This window comes from Vicia villosa, linkage group LG3, assembly GCF_029867415.1.
Source record: "Vicia villosa cultivar HV-30 ecotype Madison, WI linkage group LG3, Vvil1.0, whole genome shotgun sequence".
NCBI classification, from domain to species: domain Eukaryota; kingdom Viridiplantae; phylum Streptophyta; class Magnoliopsida; order Fabales; family Fabaceae; genus Vicia; species Vicia villosa.
Window position 1 is genome coordinate 183,091,273 of NC_081182.1, and position 15,825 is coordinate 183,107,097.

The following is a 15,825-nucleotide window of genomic DNA, read 5'->3' on the forward strand; positions in this document are numbered from 1 at the left end:
AAAACACTTAAACCATATAGAACTTGCAGTTCTTGTTAGTGAATGTGTGGGAGCCTTTACCCAGCAACTGATAGATTTAATCAAATCATTTATCATTTATCTTCTCCCCCTTTTTGTCATAACATCAAAAAGAATATTTAAAAAGATTCAGATGTATAAGACAAATAGAAGACATTTACTGGAATGTAAAACACAAGGAAACTTTTCATTGATAATCAAAAGATATTACAAAGGGTTCCTATGTTTAACAAGATGAGAAACATTCCTAGCAAATACAAAACAAGCAGAAGCAGCAAGGAAAAGAAAACTACAAAGTAGAATTTCCAAAGAGGAAATGACTGCAAAAAATTAAAAAATACAACATTCGGTCAAGAAACTCAACATAGAAGTTGAGTATATCTTCCCACAACTCAAGAAAGTCTTCTGTCTTTGGATGAAAGTTGATAACAACATCAAAGAAGGATCTGACTTGAGAGGTATTAGAAGAGCCATCCCGAGATGCACAGAGATCTGTCGCCTTTGAGTCATGGAGCTTCAACAGACTTAGGGTGAATCGCTAGGTTTTGAGAGAAGAAATGAAAAACGAGAGAGAGAGAGAGAGAAAAAAAAACTTTAAGAGGAAAACAAAGAGATAGGAAACCGAAAACCATTTCGAAGAGTATTTAAAGGAAAATAAAATGAAACGAATGATGAAAAGCATTTAATGTTACGTGACGTGAGGAGAGATAATAAAGACGAATGAGGTGACTAGCACAGTTACCTATGGTCGGCGTCCCTTCAACTGCACGCGCGCTTATCCATGAATAGAAATGACAGGTTTACCATCCCGAGATAAAGCGTAACAGCTGTTTTGCTTTAAAAGAGGTTCTGAATCAACTTAGACAATGAAACGTTAGTAATGACCGAATCATAATTTCTAAAAGAATTCAATCAGAACTTCTGAAAAAAAATGTTCCACATTCATTTCAGAAGATACTCATACATGAGAACTTCTCATCTTCTCATTCTGGGCATAAATCCATACTGATGTTCTTCAGAATGAACTTAAACCTATCTTCAGCCAGGGGTTTTGTAAAGATATCAGCCCATTGATGGTCTGTATCAACAAAGTTTAAAGAAATAACACCCTTCTGAACATAGTCCCTTATGAAATGATGTTTAATCTCAATATGTTTAGCTTTTGAATGAAGAATAGGATTCTTAGATAAACATATAGCAGAAGTATTATCACAGAATATAGGAATGTTACTCTCAAATATCTGATAATCTTCTAACTGACTCTTCATCCAGAGCATCTGTGTACTACAACCAGCAGCAGCGACATATTCTGCTTCTGTTGTTGATAGAGCAATAGTTGCTTGCTTCTTGCTGTACCAGGAGATCAAATGACTTCCAAGAAATTGGCAACTTCCTGAAGTACTTTTTCTTTCAATTCTGTCTCCAGCATAATCAGCATCGCAGAATCCTACTAAGTTGTATTCTTTAGATTTTCTGTAAACTAAACCAACATTAGTAGTACCTTTCAGATACCTTAGAATTCTCTTAACAGCAGTTAAATGAGATTCTCTAGGATCTGATTGGAATCTAGCACACAAACAAACACTGAACAGAATGTCAGGTCTAGAAGCAGTCAGATATAGAAGAGATCCAATCATACCTCTGTATAACTTCTGATCTACCTTCTTACTTACCTCATCCTTACCTAGGATGCATGTTGGATGCATAGGAGTTTTGGCTTCTTTGCAGTCCAGAAGATTAAACTTCTTCAGAAGTTCCTTCACATACTTGGTTTGGTGAACATACGTTCCTTCTGATGTTTGATTTATTTGTATTCCAAGGAAATACTTGAGTTCTCCCATCATGCTCATTTCAAACTCCGCCTGCATAGACTTAGCAAACTCCTTTCCAAGTGTAGCATTAGATGTTCCAAAAATAATATCATCTACATATATTTGACAAATTAAAATATCCTTTTCAAAGGTTTTACAAAAGAGAGTAGTGTCCACTTTTCCTCTAGTGAAACCATTATCTAGAAGGAAAGAACTTAAGCGTTCATACCAAGCTCTGGGAGCCTGTTTCAATCCATACAATGATTTCTTTAGTTTAAAAACATGATTAGGAGACATAGAGTCTTCAAAACCAGGAGGTTGATGGACATAAACTTCTTCATCTATATAACCATTTAAGAAGGCACTCTTAACATCCATCTGATAGAGAGTGATGTTGTGTTGAGTGGCAAAAGAAATTAATAGACGAATAGATTCTAACCTGGCCACTGGTGCAAAGGTTTCTGTATAATCAATTCCTTCTTGCTGACTATAACCCTGAGCCACCAGTCTGGCTTTGTTCCTTACCACTTCTCCTTTCTCACTGAGCTTGTTTCTGAAGACCCATTTTGTACCAATTATATTGAATCCATCTGGTCTAGGAACAAGATCCCAAACATCATTCCTTGTAAACTGATTCAGTTCTTCTTGCATAGCAATTATCCAGTCTGGATCTTCTAGAGCATGATCAACAGAAGTTGGCTCGATCAAAGATACAAGACCTAATTGACAGTCTGCATTGTTCTTAAGGAATGCTCTTGTTCTGATTGGATCATCCTTCTTTCCAAGAATGACATCTTCTGAATGACCAGAGATGAGTCCGGATGATCTTCTGACAGATGGTTCTTCAGATATGCTTAGATCCTCCAGAGAAGCTGATACTTGATCTTCTGGTTCTTTGCTTCTGAGGAGCTCTGCTTCTGATGCGTTGCTTCTTGGCTCAATAACTTCTGATATGTCAATATCACAATCTGCAAAATTATCAAACTGCTTTGGTTTTTCAGAACCAAGCTTATCATCAAACCTGATATTGATTGATTCTTCTACAACCAATGTTTCAGTATTGTATACTCTGTAGCCTTTTGAGCGTTCAGAATATCCAAGAAGAAAACATTTTTGTGCTTTGGAATCAAACTTACCAAGATGATCTTTAGTGTTCAGAATAAAGCATACACATCCAAAAGGATGGAAATATGAAATGTTAGGCTTTCTATTCTTCCACAATTCATAGGGAGTCTTATTTAGAATAGGTCTGATAGAGATTCTATTCTGAATATAGCATGCAGTGTTTATTGCTTCTGCCCAGAAATGCTTAGCCATATTGGTTTCATTGATCATGGTTCTGGCCATTTCTTGAAGAGTCCTATTCTTTCGTTCTACAACCCCATTTTGCTGTGGAGTTCTAGGACAAGAGAAATCATGGGCAATACCATTTTCTTTGAAGAATTCTTCAAAGGATTTGTTCTCAAATTCACCACCATGATCACTTCTGACCTTTATGATTTTACACTCTTTTTCAGATTGAATCTGAATGCAGAAATCAAAGAACACTGAATGAGTCTCATCCTTGTGTTTCAAGAATTTTACCCATGTCCAGCGGCTATAATCATCTACGATGACTAATCCATATTTCTTTCCTCTGACAGATGCTGTTTTGACTGGTCCAAACAGATCAATGTGCAAGAGTTCTAATGGCCTTGAGGTAGAAACAACATTCTTAGACTTGAATGCAGGTTTGGAGAACTTGCCCTTCTGACATGCTTCACAAAGAGCATCTGATTGGAATTTCAGATTAGGAAGTCCTCTGACAAGATTCAGTTTGTTAATTTGAGAGATCTTTCTCAAACTAGCATGACCTAATCTCCTGTGCCAGACCCACTGCTCTTCAGAAACAGACATAAGACAAGTCACCTTCTGACTCATAAGATCTTGCAGATCTGTCTTATAAATGTTGTTCTTCCTCTTGCCTGTAAATAGGATTGAGCCATCCTTCTGATTTACAGCCTTGCAAGACTCTTGATTAAAGATTATATCATAACCATTGTCACTTAATTGACTGATAGATAAAAGGTTATGTGTTAATCCTTCTACAAGAAGTACATTAGAGATGGAAGGAGAGTTACCAGATTTTATAGTTCCAGAGCCAATTATCTTGCCCTTCTGATCTCCTCCGAACTTGACTTCTCCTCCAGACTTAAGTACCAGGTCTTGGAACATAGACCTTCTTCCTGTCATGTGTCGCGAGCATCCAGAATCCAGGTACCATGACATGTTGTGCTTTGTCCTTCTTGCAGCCAAGGATATCTGCAATAGGAATAATCTTATCCTTAGGTACCCACATTTTCTTGGGTCCTTTCTTGTTAGATTTTCTCAAGTTCTGTTTGAACTTGGATTTAACATTGTAAGCAATAGGAGGAACAGCATGATAATTCTTAATGTGAGTTTCATGATATTTCCTAGGTTGTGTCACATGCTTCTTAGTGTGTGTAATGTGAAAACTTTGTGCATGTGAAGTGTGCCTAATATCATGAGAGTGGCCATACTTGAACTGATCATACAATGGCTTGTATGTGATTTTCATCTCATCAACAGGTTCAAGTTTGTATGGGGTTTCACCCTCATAACCAATGCCAACTCTTTTGTTTCCCGACACAGCATATATCATAGAAGCTAGCTGACTTCTGCCAATACTTCTAGATAAGAACTTCCTGAAACTTAAATCATATTCTTTCAGAATATGGTTTAGACTGGGAGTGGATTTTTCTGAATCAGAAGGAGATCCAACATTATTGGATAATTTTAAAAGTTTTTCTTTTAATTCAGAATTCTCCAGCTCAAGCTTCTTTGTTTCAAATTCAAATTGCTTTTTCAGCTTTTTGTATTTGAGACTGATCTGAGACTTGAGTTCCAGAAGTTCAGTTAGATCGGAAACTAACTCATCTCTAGTGAGTTCAGAAAATACCTCTTCAGAATCTGATTCTGATGTAGATTCTGATCCGTCATCTTCTGTCGCCATCAGCGCACAGTTGGCCTGCTCATCTTCTGAATCATCTTCTGACTCATCCCAGGTTGCCATAAGACCTTTCTTCTTATGAAACTTTTTCTTGGGACTTTCCTTCTGAAGATTTGGACATTCATTCTTGTAGTGTCCAGGCTCATTGCATTCATAGCACATGACCTTCTTCTTGTCAAATCTTCTTTCATCAGAAGATTCTCCACGTTCAAATTTCCTTGAACTTCTGAAGCCTCTGAACTTCCTTTGCTTGGTCTTCCAGAGTTGATTTAGCCTTCTGGAAATCATGGACAGTTCATCTTCTTCTTCAGATTCTGATTCTTCAGGATCTTCTTCTCTAGCCTGAAAAGCGTTAGTGCATTTTTTGATATTGGATTTTAATGCAATAGACTTACCTTTCTTTTGAGGCTCATTTGCGTCCAGCTCAATCTCATGGCTTCTCAAGGCACTGATAAGCTCTTCCAGAGAAACTTCATTCAGATTCTTCGCAATCTTGAATGCAGTCACCATCGGACCCCATCTTCTGGGTAAGCTTCTGATGATCTTCTTTACATGATCAGCCTTGGTGTATCCTTTGTCAAGAACTCTCAATCCAGCAGTCAGAGTTTGAAATCTTGAAAACATCTTTTCAATGTCTTCATCATCCTCCATCTTGAAGGCTTCATACTTCTGGATTAAGGCAAGAGCTTTTGTCTCCTTGACTTGAGCATTTCCTTCATGAGTCATTTTCAAGGACTCATATATGTCATAGGCCGTTTCCCTGTTAGATATCTTCTCATACTCAGCATGAGAGATAGCATTCAGCAAAACAGTTCTACATTTATGATGATTCCTGAAAAGCTTCTTTTGGTCATCATTCATTTCTTGCCTTGACAGCTTCACGCCTCTGGCATTTACTGGATGTTTGTAACCATCCATCAGAAGATCCCATAGATCACCATCTAGACCCAGAAAGTAACTTTCCAGTTTATCTTTCCAGTATTCAAAGTTTTCACCATCAAATACCGGCGGTCTAGTATAACCATTGTTACCGTTGTATTGCTCAGCAGAGCCAGATGTAGATGCAGGTGTAGGTGTAGTCCTTTCACTTTCATCAACCATCTTTTAAATGAAGCGTTTTTCTCTTCCTGAATCTTTTCTAAACACGGTTAAGTGCTTGCACCTTAGAACCGGCGCTCTGATGCCAATTGAAGGATAGAAAAACACTTAGAAAGGGGGGGATTGAATAAGTGTGACTTTAAAACTTGGACAATAAAAATAAAATGCACAATTATTTTTATCCTGGTTCGCTGTTAACGAAGCTACTCCAGTCCACCCCCGCAGAGATGATTTACCTCAACTGAGGATTTAATCCACTAATCGCACGGATTACAATGGTTTTCCACTTAGCCGCAACTAAGTCTTCCAGAGTCTTCTGATCACAACTTGATCACTCCAGGAACAACTGCTTAGTTCACTCCTAAGACTTTTCTAGAGTCTACTGATCAACACGATCACTCTAGGCTTAGTTCACTCCTAAGACTTTCTGCTCAGCCAACTGCCAAGACTTCCTGCTCAGCCAACTGCCAAGACTTCCTGCTCAGCCAACTGCCAAGACTTCCTAGAGTATACTGATCAACTGATCACTCTAGTTCCTTACAACTTAATGTAATCTATTCAAGAGTTTACAAATGCTTCTTAAAAGCGATAATCACAACTGTGATATTTCTCTTACAATTTTAGCTTAATCTCACTAAGATATTACAACAGCAATGTAGTGAGCTTTGATGAAGATGAAGATTCTGAGTTTAGATTGAACAGCGTTTCAGCAAGTTAATTTGAATTGTCTTTGTTCAGGATCGTTAACCTTGCTTCTCATCAGAACTTCATATTTATAGGCGTTGAGAAGATGACCGTTGAATGCATTTAATGCTTTGCGTGTTCCGTACAGCTTCGCATTTAATGTTATACGCTTTTGTCAACTACCTCGAGCCTTGTTCACGCTGTGTCTACTGACGTAGCCTTTAGTAGCTTTAACGTTCCTTTTGTCAGTCAGCGTAGTCTGCCACGTGTACTTCCTTCTGATCTGATGTTTGTGAATACGACGTTTGAATATCATCAGAGTCAAACAGCTTGGTGCAAAGCATCTTCTGATCTTCTGACCTTGAAGTGCTTCTGAGCGTGATACCATCTTCTGATCTTCAGTGCTTCTGATCTTATGTTCTTCTGATGCTTCCATAGACCCATGTTCTGATTCTGCTTCGACCATCTTCTGATGTCTTGCCAGACCATGTTCTGATGTTGCATGCTGAACCATTTGAGACACAACTTCTGAGCGCTGAATTATGCGTACTCTTTATATATTTCCTGAAAGGGAAATTGCATTGGATTAGAGTACCATATTATCTTAAGCAAAATTCATATTATTGTTATCATCAAAACTAAGATAATTGATAAGAACAAATCTTGTTCTAACAATAACTCCTACCACACCTTCATTTCCATCCTTTCCATGGGAACTTTTCTCACCCTATTACACAAATACATATGTCCCAACACCATCACCAATTTTGTATCCAAATCATGGATATTCACCACATCCACCAAACCCTAACGCATATTCATCTTATTCATCATCTCCTCATTCATATTACTACCATAATTATCATCAACAACTTCAACCAACAAACACCTCCCCCATAATTTCTCATCAATATCAAACCTATTCTAGAAATAAAAGAGATTTTGATAAGTATCTCCAAATATCTCATTCCTCTTTTAAGAAAAGATCCAAAAAAAAGTCTCAAAACTCTTTCCAATTTACGGTGCCTACGAATCTATTTTCCTTTCCTCTACAAACAAAAACCCTCATATCCCCCTTTTCATTAAACATACGAACAAATCATATCCATGGAAACTACTTCTCCCAAACCTTGACTACCCCCTCTCTTCCAAACGACAATGGAAGATTTCCCCATCAGCCTCCACAACAACTCTCTGAGCGCAACTTCGTCAACCATCCCAATCGCATCAATGGCACTACCGTTTCAAAACCCTCTGATCCATTTATAGTTTCCCCGGATCCCCTCTGGAAAACCGCAAACAAAGCTCGCGGAGGAGCTATTCCGCTTTCAATCTTTGGCGAGGAAGCAGAATTCGACCTTGACGAACCAGAAGAATCCAACAGAACCACCAAATCCGACGACGAAGGCCCTTCACACAGATGGTTGCCACTTGAACCTACTCACCATTTGTTTGATAAAATGTCGGATCAAAACACTGTCAAATACTTTGCCGCAGAGGTGTTGAAACACAGAGGCCTCGATTGGAGCGGTTTGTATTGTTCTCACGATTCTGAGGATGTTTATTCTAAGGAAATGCATTCTACTGAGACTGTGATTGGAATTGTTGATAAGGATAATGATAAGAAGGATGGGAGTTTGAATGGCGATGATACTCGGAAATCTTCGAAAATTGATGAAGATGAGTCAACCCGGGTTGTCGAATCCCCGCGTGCTGTTGGTAAATGCAGAAATCGGAAACAAGGTGGCGGTGCTTCGTTGAAACAAGCTTCTTTGTCAGCGGTGTTTCTGGTTAGTATGGTTTCTGGAATTGAGCCTTTGGTGCCGTTTAAGGATGTTCTGAATGGTGAGAATGATGATGATAACCCGATGTTTGATCTGGCCTATTTAGGTTCTAATTCTGATTTTGTGGCTGATACTCCATTTTATAGCTCATTGATCTTCATTCTTGGGAAATCTGGTAGCTTAAAAGATGCCTGTGATGTGTTTGAAGATATTCCTGCTTTGATTGCACTTAGAGATGAGAGCTTGAAACAAGCACACTTTGCAAACACACAAGTGAGGCCATCAAATGCAACTTTCAGGATTGGGTCGGGAGTTGCTGATGAAGAGAAAAATAGTCAAATGGATTCTGTAGTAGATGCAGAGGACGAGGATGCAAAGTTAGCTCGACTATTGCGGGATGAAGAGAATTGGAAATCTAATAGGCAGAGGAAAAACCCTCGATCATCATCTTCATATAACAAATTCTATATCAAAATTAATGAAGATGAGATTGCAAATGATTATCCTCTCCATGCTTATTATAAAACCTCTCTTCAAGAAACAAATGAATTTATAGTTTTTGATAATGACTTTGACATATATGACACTGAAGATCTTCCTAGCAGCATGTTGCATAATTGGACTTTATACAACTCTGATTCTAGATTGATTTCGTTGGAACTTCTTCCAATAAAACCTTGTTCAGAGATGGATGTTACAATATTTGGATCAGGTATAATGACTTCAGCAAGGGAAGATTGGCCAGCCTCTGTATCAAGATTGAACCCACTTCCATCATCTGAGCATGAATATATCCAGCTGATGCCAATTGATCCAAAGTTTCCAAACATAATGCTTCTTGTTAGAGATTTACAAGAGAGCATTATTGGAAGGCTGAATAATGGTGATGCAGCAATTGAAATGGATATGGGACTTTTTCCTGAAGACCAGAGGATTCCTGTTACCATCCTCATTGATATGTGGGCAGAACTGCACGACTTAGACGAAGATGGTACAAAAGCTATGGTCATTGTCCATGATTTAATCACCAGGAATTTGATTAATGTCATAGCTACAAGGAAAGTTGCAATAGAAACAGGCCTGAATGAACTTTCTAGTGCGGGAAATATCAAGAACATTCCTTTTGTGGAGCAAGGTTTGCGGGAATTGGCTTCTCTGAAGGTAGAAGAAGCATTGGCAGTTGCTTTGGCTCAACATAGGCGACCGCGTTTTCTGAAAGCTGATGCAACACTGAAAGTTCTCCAATGGGATCCCGGAATAATATCTCCACTCTCATATTTATTTTCGAACCTTGAGGACAAGGTTCATGTGAACCCCGCGGCAATGATAGGGAGATTAATAGAATAATTTATTATTAGTTAAATGACTTTTATTGGTATTTGGATGTATTAGGAATTGTTTTATATTATGATGCTTTCTAGAATATTCTTAGGATAGTTTGAGCTTTAAGTAGTATTGGACCTTTAGTTATTATCCTCTACTACTATATATGTAGTCATTGAGAGATGAGAAAATTATCAATGAAATCAAAGTTATCTTTATTTTAATTTTCTTTACTTGTAGTGTTCTTCCTCTTTTAGTTAGAAAACCCTAATTTTATAGTCTTGATAGGAATCTTCCTATCAGAGAGCCACTGCTCTCTGTAGGGGCACGCCCTGTGGCAGTTAAATTCACTCTACTGTTATCCTTTCTTTCAGTCAATAATACACACATTTGTTGGATCATTATTTGCTATTTCTTACTTGTTAATTCTGGTATGTAACACAATTTAAAACAGTAATTTCAATAGTTAGCAACAAGATCCTCCTTCCATAACAACGATTCACATAGGATATCATTATCTAAAAACTAAGAACTAATTTGTAAGAGAATGAACATATACATAAATAATATAATTTCCACGTCAATGGCTGAAAGTAAATAAATGTTTGAGGCAAAACAAAATTACTTCAAGGGGCGTAGCCCCTGGTGGGGTGCGGGGCAGAGCCCCTGGCGGTCCAAGGGGCAGCTCCCCTGGCTGGGGTGCGGGGCAGCGTCCCGTTCGAAAAATTCGTTTGAATAGTTGTACCCTTTCCCAACAGACATGACCGTTCTTTTCCGAAAAGGTGTGTGTGTTCGTTTTCTGTTATTGGTCTCCTATATAAGGAGTCATTTGGCCTCGATTTTGGCACACGAAATATACTTCCTCTCTACATTCTGATTTGTTCTCTATTGTCAGAAAACATATTGCTCTTCGAGAATTTTCCCCGCAAAGATTTCGTGAACCCAGACAAGAATAGGGTCGAAATACTTTGTTCGGAAAGTGAACGAACACGATTCTTCGAAAATATCCAGGATTATCATACCGATTTTCTAACATGAATGGTCCAAAAAGACTGGAAATACGAGTACTAGAGGGAGAATTATTGTAGCTACAATTGTAATAAAATGATAAAAACTTGTCTTTTTTGGTGCAGGCACTGTGACCTGAATTTAGTGATGATATCATGATAATGGCATAAGGTTTCTTATCAAGGTGCATCCTATTCTATATTTTAAGGAAGTAAAATCAGTCCGATATAGGAAACAATTATCTGACTTTCTTGATCATAATGGCCTTGAGTTTCCTAGCAAGATCTTGCGATCAAAGCCTACGCTGCAAATTCTTTTGCGCCAATACCCTCTTCTCAGAGTTCTTAATATGAAACCTCTGTTCAATCTTTATCATCCTCTCGATCCCACTCGACGTCATCTTACGTTGCATCAACGCCAGTGCCCCTTCCAGGTTTCCATTATACACCTGCGCTCGTATGCCTCTGCTTTGCTGAAGCTGAGCATTAAAAGGCTCGGTTGCGCAAGCTGACTGTCGGAATAAGCTTGATATGCGTCTCGCAACTGAGTTCATATCTAGTGAAATGAAAATGAAGTGAATACAATTACAAACTATTCTGATTCTGAGAACAGCTAAAACGACAGAAAAAGAAAACCCATCTATTAACAATATATAAAATTTAAAGTACCTGGAATTACCAAATTTACCCAAACTGATTTTAAGCTAAACTAATCTAATAATTAGGGACGACTTAGTCATTTTGTTAAATACTTAAACATGGTTGATTGTAGTTCAAAAGTTGCTGACATGACGTCACTACAAAATTACTAATCATTAAATTTTCCCTTATTTTTTAAATCTCCTTATTTTATTAAATAAACCAACTTTTCCCACATTTCATGCATTGATCAGATAAAAAGCTAATAATTACAGTTTTCAAATTTTAAATTTCTCCTTGAGAAATGAAAAACCACTTCCCATTTTTCTAAAAAGTCACTTTCCAATTTTTTATTTGGGAAAATGAAAAGAATGCATCGTGAAAACAGAAAACCCTAAACCATTCATCATTATATATATTATCTTTCTCCACAAACTACCATCTCACTAAATAAGCCAAAACTCTTTCTCTTCCACCCTTCCCAAGATTCATTCAATCTCTCTCTTCTCTACGATTTCAACCTCCAACCATCTTCTTCTTAAATCTTCTCCATTTTTAGTTTCCCTCTGTTTCATCATCATCAAATTTTTAGTTTCCCCTATTCCGATTTGGTTTTTGGATCTTAAGGCACTGATTAGGGAGTGTTGTGGTTGTTGGTATGGGCATAGAGGGAAACATATTGCCACATTGAAACAAACAGAAACACAGAAAGAAAAAAGAACCGATCTAAGTCGAAGAGAAGGAGAACGGGAAAGAAACCGACGAACAAACGCCTCACACGATATTTTTTCACGGTAAGTATTCTCTGAATTTGGAACCCTAATTTTGGGTTTTCTCTGATTACACCATTGATTTCTTACCATGTATTCTTTTTCTTTTCAGATTCATTGCTTATTGAACCATTCGTCTCATGTGTCGCCCGGTTGAAAAATACAAAATGAGAGGAATTCCAATTATCAGATCTGGATGTCTCTTCTTTATATAATTGTACTTGATTAGGGTCTTTTGGTTTTTTTATTTTATTTTTTGAGATATTTCTTTATCCCTTCAAAGTGGATGTTATCTTGTGTTAGGAATTGAAATAGAGTTGAAAGAATGTGAATTAGTGTTATTTTTTATTTTTAGATTTTAAGTCTGAGTTAGTGTTGTGTTTTATTTTTATGTTTTGAGTTTTTTTTATGCAGGTGATGAAAATTTATAAAGAAGGAGATGGATTAGAATGTTGTTTGCAGCATGTGTTGGTGTTGTATTTTTGAGTTGTTGTGATGGTTCAAATTTTATAGGTTAAGTTTTGTGGATTATTGATGTAAAGTATCAATGAAAGTTTCTAAGTTTTGTGGATTATTGATGTAAAGTATCAATGAAAGTTTCTACCTATAGGATAATAACTTTCCTGCAATATCAATTTCCAATGAATCTGGATGTCTCTTCCTCTATATAATTGTACTTGATTAAGGTCTTTTGGGTTTTTTTTTTTTTTTTTTGATTTTTTGAGATATTTCTTTATCCCTTCAAACGGAATGTTATCTTGTGTTAGGAATTGAAATAGAGTTGAAAGAATGTGAATTAGTGTTATTTTTTATTTTTAGATTTTAAGTCTGAGTTAGTGTTGTGTTTTATTTTTATGTTGAGTTTTTTTTATGCAGGTGATGAAAATTTATAAAGAAGAAGATGGATTAGAATGTTGTTTGCAGCTGCGGTTGAATATTGTTTTGTTTCTCAAATGTGTTGGTGTTGTATTATTTAGTTGTTGTGATGGTTCAAATTATAGGTTAAGTTTTGTGGATTATTGATGTAAAGTATCAATGAAAGTTTCTAAGTTTTGTGGATTATTGATGTAAAGTATCAATGAAAGTTTCTACCTATAGGATAATAGCTTTCCTAGCTTTCCTGCGCCATATCAATTTCCAATGAATTGGAATAGTTAGCCATAGTCAGCAGTTACTAATTTGTTATCTGTTTTTAATGAATTGCAATACTTAGCAGTTACTCTTTTTTAGTACGCATTTTTTAGCAATTTCTACTGAAGCAGTTTTCAATGAATTAGAATAGTTAGTAGTTACCAATTTGTTAGCATTTACTAAATTATTATTATTGAATTGAAAATCAAAATATTTTAGTCATTTATTATAGAAATTTGTGTCATTATTAATTAAATATTTTATTATTTAATTATTCATCATAGTCACTGTGATATATTATTAAGTTATTTATTAAATTGAAATAATTTATTTTATTGTTTTTAATGTGATTTTGTTAGTGTTTTAAATAGATGATAATGAAATTTTAAAAATATTATAATCATACTGCAATTTCGTTATCATCTACTAATTCATTTTTAGATAAGATTAATAATAATATGGAGTGACTATAATAAAGATTATGATTTATTTAAATAAAAAAGATAAATATCTTATAATTATTGTATTCTCTAACTTTGTTTAATTTTTTAATTAGAATTATATTTTTTTAACTTATATAATCACTAAAATAAAACAAAATCTTTTTAAAAAAAATTTATAATGTTAAGGCTCTGTTTGGTAAGACATGTTTTCGAGCTTATAGCTTATGTCTTATGTCTTATAAGCTCATATGATAAATTAGACCCGTTTGGTAACGGTCTTTTCATCACGAGCTTATAGCTTATTTTACTAACTTATAGCTTATTTTTCAGACGCTATTTTAAATAGCGTTTTAGCTTATGTCTTATAACTTATTATTTTTTCTTCCTTTTTTATCCTTATTATTTTAATTAATATCCATTTATTAACCTTATAATCTATTTTAATTTAAAATAAAATAATTATATATTAAATATCTTTTATGTCATTTTACATTTATAAGTTAATTGAACTTCTAATTTTACCAAACACTTCAATTAGCTTATAAGCTATCAGTCTCAACCATCCGCTATAAGCTATAAATCATCAGTCATCAGCCATCAGTCATAAGCTATAAGCTATCAGCTAACTTATCAGTCAACCACTATTTTTACCAAACAGACCCTAATTATGATAAACAAAAATGATAAATGATATTCATGAAAAACTAAATCATATATAATATAACATATGAATATTAAAACAATAGATCTGCAAACGCAAGGTTACAATAGATCTGAAATGGGACCAACTTTTGTTAGGTCCCTATGTTGTGTCAACTAATTTTTAAACTAAGACATGGATCTAATTTTTTTTATTTCTATTCATATTTTTATTTTTATATATGTTAAAGACAATTAAATAATAATTACAATAATTATGATTTAATTATATTTATGGTAGATTCTATAAAATTTTATTATTAAATCAAACCATGGTTTATGACCATACAATAAATTAAAATTCCTACGTTATACTTTTCTATCATTAAATCAATCACTTTATGATATTTGTACATATCCCTTATTACTATAATAAATATTTTATTCATTTATTGAGGATATTTGCCACTTTTTATTCATCATTTGTTTTTAAAAAGTTATCAATAAATTATAAACGAGAAAAAGTATATTGTTGATACAATTAATTTATAAAAAATAGACTGTATTCTCAATGGAAATGAAGAAGAGGCAGGTGATTTTTAGAAAGTTTATTATAATTGCTGTGGAAAGAAAAATCATATAGAAATATTGGAAGTGTAAATAAAAATATGAGATTCTATTAAAAATTGGAGAATGTACACAATCTGATAAATATGTCTTAATTATTTAAAAATATATTATTTCCTTAATCATTTGTGTACTAATTTTTACATAATCGGAATAAACACTGCTTTTATAACTATTTTAATTATTAAAATAATATATAATATATTAATTATATTATTTATTATTATTTTAATCCTATTCAATATAATATATTTGTTAGAAAATATGTGAAAATGATTTTTTAAGTATTAAAGAATAAAAGGAATATTTTTAATGGGAGAAAATTTATTTCTTTCTAAGAATTTATCTTAATTTATATTATATAAAAACTAAAGTACTTATAAATTACATACTTTTGCTTTCATCTAATATAAAAAATACGGATGACTGTTTTTATTTGTTTTTCCTAACTTTTAGTTGTCTTATATTAATAATATAGCATTTTTGAAACAATAAAAATGCAAATGACCATATCTATTAAAACTCATATTTTTTAACTTTTAAATGCAAATTCAATTATTTTTTGTTGAATGCAACTAATCTGAAAGGTCACACGCGAAGATGAAAAGTCTTCTAATACATACATATACGGGGAACCCAATTTTTTGAGCTTTCAATTCAAATTTTTTTATTCACATATATCTTAAAGGCAATTAAATGATAATTACAAGAATAATTGTCAAATTATCATTTAATATAGATTTACGAAATTTTATTATTGAATGAAATAATTATTATTGAATTGAAAATTAAATTCCTCATAATTATTATTTATTTCTTAATGTCATAATTTTAAAAGTCA

The 15,825-nt window shown here is 34.4% G+C and overlaps 1 protein-coding gene and 1 long non-coding RNA gene across 2 annotated transcripts; one reads left to right on the plus strand and one right to left on the minus strand.

The window, feature by feature from the left end:
* Positions 1–10,984: 10,984 nt before the first annotated feature.
* Positions 10,985–11,289, minus strand: LOC131662653 (uncharacterized). Its single transcript, XM_058932502.1, has one exon. It carries the CDS (start codon positions 11,287–11,289, stop codon positions 11,029–11,031), a length of 261 nt encoding a protein of 86 aa, XP_058788485.1. The 3' UTR covers positions 10,985–11,028.
* Positions 11,290–11,773: 484 nt separating this feature from the next.
* LOC131662656 (uncharacterized) lies at positions 11,774–13,262 on the plus strand. The gene is made up of 3 exons (XR_009301789.1): positions 11,774–12,168; positions 12,257–12,657; positions 13,021–13,262. It is a non-coding gene; the product is annotated as an uncharacterized LOC131662656 (long non-coding RNA).
* The last annotated feature ends 2,563 nt before the right edge of the window (positions 13,263–15,825 follow it).